Here is a 6,762-nt window from a genome sequence, read left to right on the forward strand (position 1 = left end):
GACTTCTCAGCTAATTATCTATGGATTATGTAATCTCATTTATGGTCCTATTGGATATATACTGCTACTTACGTTAGTAAGGTTTCTCTTGTACCTTCAAAATGAGAGATTTTCCATATTGACTTTCGAGAAATAACCTTTTAAATCTTCAGTATTATTGGCGATGGTTTTCTCCCTGGCTATAATTAATTTAACCTTCCCTCAGTTAAAATGTCATTCACATTTGTTTTAATCTTGAGCTTGTGTAATAACCCAAAGACCAGCTATACTTTATGAACTAATACTCCCTCTGTTCCATAATGTAGTGCGCCCGCGCTTTTCGAGATTTAAATTTGACCATAAATTTAACCAACGTGGGCGACTGCGGCGGGAGCAAAAATTATAACTACAGTATATTACCCTTCAAGTTCACAAGTGCAAACGTTGTAGACACAATATCTAGTAGAATCTTATTGTGTTAGTTAAATTTTTAGCTGAATAATCCATTGTTTAATCTTTCAAGCCCATTCTGTTGACATCTGTTTTTCTGATATTATCATGTACTGCAGGTTGATTATGCGTGTACACCAGAGGAAGTGCAGCAGCATTTCCAAGCTTGTGGAACTGTCAACAGAGTGACAATCTTGACCGACAAGTTTGGACAGCCAAAAGGATTTGCTTACGTGGAATTTCTAGAACAAGAAGCCGTTCAGGAGGCTCTTAATCTGAATGAATCTGAATTGCATGGTCGTCAGATCAAGGTGCGAAGATATTAACAGCTTTTCATTCAGACATCGAGTTTTCAGTACTACCTCTCTTTAATAATGTCTTTGAATTTAAAATCAACCTTCACTCTGTTGTGCTCAACAGGTATCACCAAAGAGGACAAACGTCCCTGGGATGAAGCAGCGTCCTCCACGCGGATTCAATCCCTATCATGCCTACCCTTATAGATCATACGGGGCACCGTATTTCCCACCGTACGGATATGGGTGAGTTCCGCAGCTTTTGCAAAACGTGGATGATCAATTGTATCGTCCGTTCTAACAGCTATCTTCTTGTCTTTGTGCTATTTTCAGGAGAGTTCCCAGATTCCGCCGGCCGACACGCTACAGGCCGTACTTTTGAGAGGACGAGGCTTCCATGAAGCTCAATGCAACGCCAGTAGCCATACCGAAGAATAATCTAGCTGCCGCTGTTTCGGTTACATTGTTTGACTGGTAGACATAATCTGACGACGGGCGAATGCCCCTATCGTGTCCTCTTAAGCTCTGTTGTACTGTGGGCTTGCAGTATGGATTCAGTCATGTGGTGATATTGGTTTGCTGACTTGGTAGTCATTGTCTGACGTGGTTATTATGTTGGCTCGAATGAAGTTACGATGCCATGTTCTGATGTCAAAATTTAAAAGAAAAATGCGATTCTTTACCTGTATGCGATGAGCCTGTAACCCTTTGAATCTGAAGTATAGCATATGTCAGGCCCCATCCCCTTTGATCTCTGAAGAAATCGACACTCCGTTCTGCTTAGCTGAAGAAACCAAACATTCCCAGCTGTTGGATCTGCATCTGACGGCAACTTACTGCTTCGTTGAGCTGCCTCGAAGCACTGCAGCCCTCCATCGCGGCTGATGTTGGTCTTCCTGTGTATGCTTGAAACACGAGAAGAGCACTGGGGCACTTTTTACTTTTCAGTCTCTGTTTCTCTTTACTTTATTCAAAATGTAAGGCTATAAGAAGCCCAGTATACCGAGGGGAAGAGACATCCATCTTGCACCGAGTATAAACCCTAGCCCTAATGTTCTGGCTGGCCTAAGTGCGTATCCTAATTCGCCCTAAATTCCTCGCAATCGTCCCACAAAGTGTGCTACTCTGAATGATTTTAACTGAATTTCTCCCCTCTTTAGTTCTTCAGGCTAGTTGCGCCCAATATGGCAGATCGTCCGCGCGTTGGCTTCAGGAGCAATTCGTCATGTGTGATACCAGTTGAAGTTGAAGCCATGTCCGTGTTGGATACGATCCCCTCCTGATACGAATTCTACATATTCTGAGATTGTACTGTAGTACGCTATAGCTAGTCGAGTTGATTCTCGCGGCGTGAGGTTCTCTCGTGCGCGAACGCCGAACCCCGTACGTACGTATCACCATGTGGCTACTGATCAAGATCATCCACCACATGATCAAGTTCAAAGGGGCCATCGCGAAGCTCGAGGAGGCAGCGGCACGCGCCCACGGCCGTCCGGCGAGGCTGGACCGGCTGCGATCGGCCTGCCGCCACCTGACAGGCGTGGACAGCCACCTCACCAGAATGCACGACTTCCTCGAGAGCGACCTCCCCGGCGGCGACCGCCTGGGGATCTGGGGCCGGCGGGGCGCCGGCAAGACGTCGCTCCTCACGCCGCTCCAGCAGACCAAGCCGTACCACGCGCTCTTCGACCGCGTGCTCTACTTCGCGCTGGGCGGCAGCTCCTCGGTGACGGACGTGCAGCACTGCATCGGCATCTGCCTGGGCTACAGCTACGGCGTGGTGACGTCGGCGGACGAGCGGTTCCTGGCCCGCCTCATCCGCCGGGACCTCTCAAGCTGAAGCTTCCTGCTGCTGCTGGACGGGCTGGGGGCGCCCGTTGACCTGGCGGCGGCCGGCGTTCCGATGCCGCTCGGGAAGGGCGGCCGGCGGCAGAAGGTGGTCGTGGCCTCGGAGATCCCGGACGTGTGCGCCCTCATGGGGTGCACCGCGGACAACGTCGTCGAGATCGGGTGCCTGGGGGAAGACGACGCGTGGGGCCTCTTCAGAGACTGCGTTGGGGATAAAATCTTCCAAGATTCTCGGATTCGGCCGCTCGCCAAGGAGGTACCTCCGTTTTAAAATAGATAACCCAACTTTGTATACGTACGTACAGCCCACACGGAGTAGAATCACCGTGCATGCATGCAAAATTGCAAATCCTTCCTTTACAGAGTTCCTTTTCTTTTACCTAGATATTTGAACCTGCTGCATGAACTCACCTGATCGAGTATTATGCATGCGCAGATGGTTGAAGCCTGTGGAGGGTTGCCACTGGCACTAAGGATGTTTGATTGCCCGATGTCTGCTATACAAGATGCAGATGAATGGAGGTATATGCATAAGTATCTTAAGGCCCGGCTTCCATTGTCACATGAACAACTTTTAGATTTGTTAGATAATATCGGGCACTGGTAAGGTGTTTCAGCTGCAATAATAATGCTACTTTCTTCTTTGAGCTTGTAAGTTTTCTCCACTTCAGGCTCCGTTTGGTATTGTAGGACCTTGAAGTAAGTCTAGAGGGGGGGGTGATTAGACTAATTGACCAATTAAAAACTTAACCTTTTCCCAATTTTAGAGTTTGGCAGATTTTAGCTATCTTAGGACAAGTCAAGCAATCATCACACAAATCAAGCAAGCATGCAAAGAGTATATAGACAGCAGAAATTAAAGCATGCAACTTGCAAGAAAGTAAAGGGAAGGGTTTGGAGAATTCAAACGCAATTGGAGACACGGATGTTTTTGGCGTGGTTCCGATAGGTGGTGCTATCGTACATCCATGTTGATGGACACTTCAACCCACGAAGGGTAACGACTGCGCGAGTCCATGGAGGGCTCCACCCACGAAGGGTCCACGAAGAAGCAACCTTGTCTATCCCACCATGGCCGTCGCCCACGAAGGACTTGCCTCACTAGCGGTAGATCTTCACGAAGTAGGCGATCTCCTTGCCCTTACAAACTCCTTGGTTCAACTCCACAATCTTGTCGGAGGCTCCCGAGTGACACCTAGCCAATCTAGGAGACACCACTCTCCAAGAAGTAACAAATGGTGCGTTGATGATGAACTCCTTGCTCTTGTGCTTCAAATCATAGTCTCCCCAACACTCAACTCTCTCTCATATGATTTGGATCTGATGGAAAGAGGATTTGAGTGGAAAGCAACTTGGGAAGGCTAGAGATCAAGATTCATATGGTAGGAATGGAATATCTTGGCCTCAACACATGAGTAGGTAGTTCTCTCTCAGAAATGGTAAGTTGGAAGTGTAGGTTTAGTCTGATGGCTCTCTCCACGAATGAAGAGGAGGTGGAGGGGTATATATAGCCTCCACACAAAATCTAACCGTTACACACAATTTACCAAACTCGGTGGGACCGATTCAACAGACTCGATCGGACCGATTTAGTAAACCTAGTGACCGTTAGTGATTTTCGGTGGGAGTGACATGCAACTCGGTGAGACCGATTCGGTTAGGGTTAGGGCATAACGTAATCTCGGTAAGACCGATTACACAAACTCGGTAAGACCGATTTTGGTAATAAGCTTTCCAGAGAGTTGGTCAGGTAAACTCGGTGGGACCGATTTGCTCTTTTCGGTGAGACCGAAATGTTACAAAAGGGAAACAGAGAGTTTACATTGCAATCTCGGTGGGACCGATCGCTCACTTCGGTTAGACCGAAACGTTATGAAGGGAAACAGAGAGATTACAATCCCATCTCGGTGAGACCGAGATCCCTATCGATAGGACCGATTTGCTTAGAGTTTGTGGCAGTGGCTATGACTTTTGGAATCGGTGGCGCCGGATTGGAAGAATCGGTGTGACCGATTTTGGCTTTGGGTTTAGGTCATTTGTGGATGTGGGAAAGTAGCTGAGGGTTTTGGATCATATCACAAAGCACATGAAGCAAGAGGCTCATTAAGCAACACCTCATCCCTCCTTGATAGTATTGGCTTTTCCTATAGACTCAATGTGATCTTGGATCACTAAAATATAAAATGAAGAGTCTTTGAGCTTGAGCCAATCCTTTGTCCTTAGTATTTTGAGGGATCCACTTTCATCATCCATGCCATGCCATTCATTGAGCTTTCCTGAAATAATAGTCTTGGAATAGCATTAGCTCAATGAGCTATATGTTGTTATGAATTACCAAAACCACCTAGGGATAGTTGCACTTTCAATCTCCCCCTTTTTGGTAATTTATGACAACATATAGATCAAAGCTTTGACAAAAGATAATAAGAATAAAAACATCGTCGCTTTGAGAAGTATGTGATAAGCAAGAGCTCCCCCTAAATTTGTGCATAGTTTAAAATTTGCTATGGACTGCAAATGCACAAGGAATTAGGCTCATGGGTTACTCTTCCATGTCACATACATCTTGGTGGAGCACTCAAAATGATAAGTATTGAATACATGCACTCATCACCAAGCAAAGTGAATGATCACATAAGATAGATAGGATAATATTATCAAACATGCATAAGTGTAGCTTATGATCAAACACATGATCATCAATGTCTCACAAGCATAGTATCTCAACCAATCAAAAAGCAAACAAGTTTAAACCAACAAAGCAAGAGAGAACAAAAGCAACACTCTCTCTCGAAGCCTATGATCTATACATTTTTCTCCCCCTTTGGCAACAAGTTACCAAAAAGTTCATGGAAAATGCATAGTGCTAGATCAACTCTCAGGCTTGATCTTCAGTTGGTGGTGTAGAGATGGCTCCTTGGACGAAGGTTTCAGTTGATGTAGAGGGTGCTGGAGTTGATGCTGAAGCTGGTTGCACTGGAGCTGAAGGGGCAGTAGCTGGTGCTGAAGATGTTGCTCTAGTGTCTGGCACTGGCACATCAGCTGACCTCTGAGCTCTAGGCACTCTGGCAAAGACATTTGTGGTTGTCTTGCCCTTCCTCTCCCGCATGTCATCCTGCAGTTGCTCCACAACTGACTGAATCTCAGTTACTTTGACATCTAAATCATAGAATTTTTGTTCCATGATTCTTTCCCAGCTCTCCTGGTTTTGAGTTAGGGTGGCCAACCCCTTCTCAATTCTCAGTGATGATGCTATCAAGTAACCAAGCTGCTCCTGTTTGTTTTTCAAGAAATACTCAGATGCCTCCTCTTGAGTTGGCATCTTGGCAGCCTTCTCCTTCCTTGCCTTCTCCTTCTTCTCTTGAGCTTGAACTGATGATGGACCATCCTCATTCATGACAACCTCATTGTCTTTAAAGTCTGGATAGAGTGGAAAATGTTCCCTATCCAATAGATATTTGCCAGTACCCATCTTTGAGTTGATCAATTCCTGAATCTGAGGGGCATATCCACAGCTCCTCTTATGATCTGCTGCATTCCTCTTAATGGTTTCAACTATAAGGCTCATGACTTTGAATTTCTATGGCACATCAAATAAATGCAACATATTGATGGCATGCCCTCTGATCATGTTGTGGTCACCTGACTCGGGCAACAAAGTGTGCCTCAGAATCCAATTGATAGTAGGCAGTCCTGACAACAGAAAATGGACTGATCCAAAAGAGAAAGTCTCTAGGGCTTTGTCTGGGATCTCCTTGTACATGTGTGCCATGGTATTGTGTCCCATTTTTTCTTGGCATGTACATCCAGATCATCATCATTTTCCTTTGGGGCATTTATCAGATTTGCCCATTCTTCAACAGTGGATTGGTACCTTGTACCTTCAGATATCCAAACAATTATTCCATCTGGGTAAAAATGTGCTGTGGAGTAGAATTGCATGATAAGTTCATCATTCCAGTTTGTGAGATTTTGCCCAACAAAATCTGCAACTCCACAAGCAACAAAGCTGTCTTGCACTCCAGGACAGTGCTCTTCATTTTCCTTCATGTAGGTCCAGTCGACCCACCTCATATCACAAACTATGGGCTTCTTGTCCAATAAGATTGTCTCATAGAAGTCCTATTGTTCCTTTGTATGAAACCTGTAATCAACAACAGTTCTTCTCCTTGTGGCATATGGATTTGCC

The 6,762-nt window shown here is 45.7% G+C and overlaps 1 protein-coding gene and 1 pseudogene across 1 annotated transcript in view; both read left to right on the forward strand.

Moving 5' to 3' along the window:
* The window catches only part of LOC123138329 (polyadenylate-binding protein 2), a 5,583-nt gene extending 4,170 nt beyond the window's left edge, over positions 1 to 1,413 (forward strand). The window contains exons 4-6 of the mRNA XM_044558290.1: positions 549 to 740; positions 850 to 971; positions 1,059 to 1,413. Coding sequence (XP_044414225.1) covers positions 549 to 740; positions 850 to 971; positions 1,059 to 1,107 — 363 coding nt within the window. The 3' untranslated portion in view covers positions 1,108 to 1,413. The remainder of the gene's footprint in view (positions 1 to 548; positions 741 to 849; positions 972 to 1,058) is intronic.
* A 196-nt stretch (positions 1,414 to 1,609) lies between these two features.
* Positions 1,610 to 3,180, forward strand: LOC123139470 (probable disease resistance protein At1g12290; annotated as a pseudogene).
* Positions 3,181 to 6,762: the final 3,582 nt, after the last annotated feature.

The sequence above is a fragment of the Triticum aestivum genome, chromosome 6B (genome assembly GCF_018294505.1).
Source record: "Triticum aestivum cultivar Chinese Spring chromosome 6B, IWGSC CS RefSeq v2.1, whole genome shotgun sequence".
In the NCBI taxonomy this organism is placed as follows: domain Eukaryota; kingdom Viridiplantae; phylum Streptophyta; class Magnoliopsida; order Poales; family Poaceae; genus Triticum; species Triticum aestivum.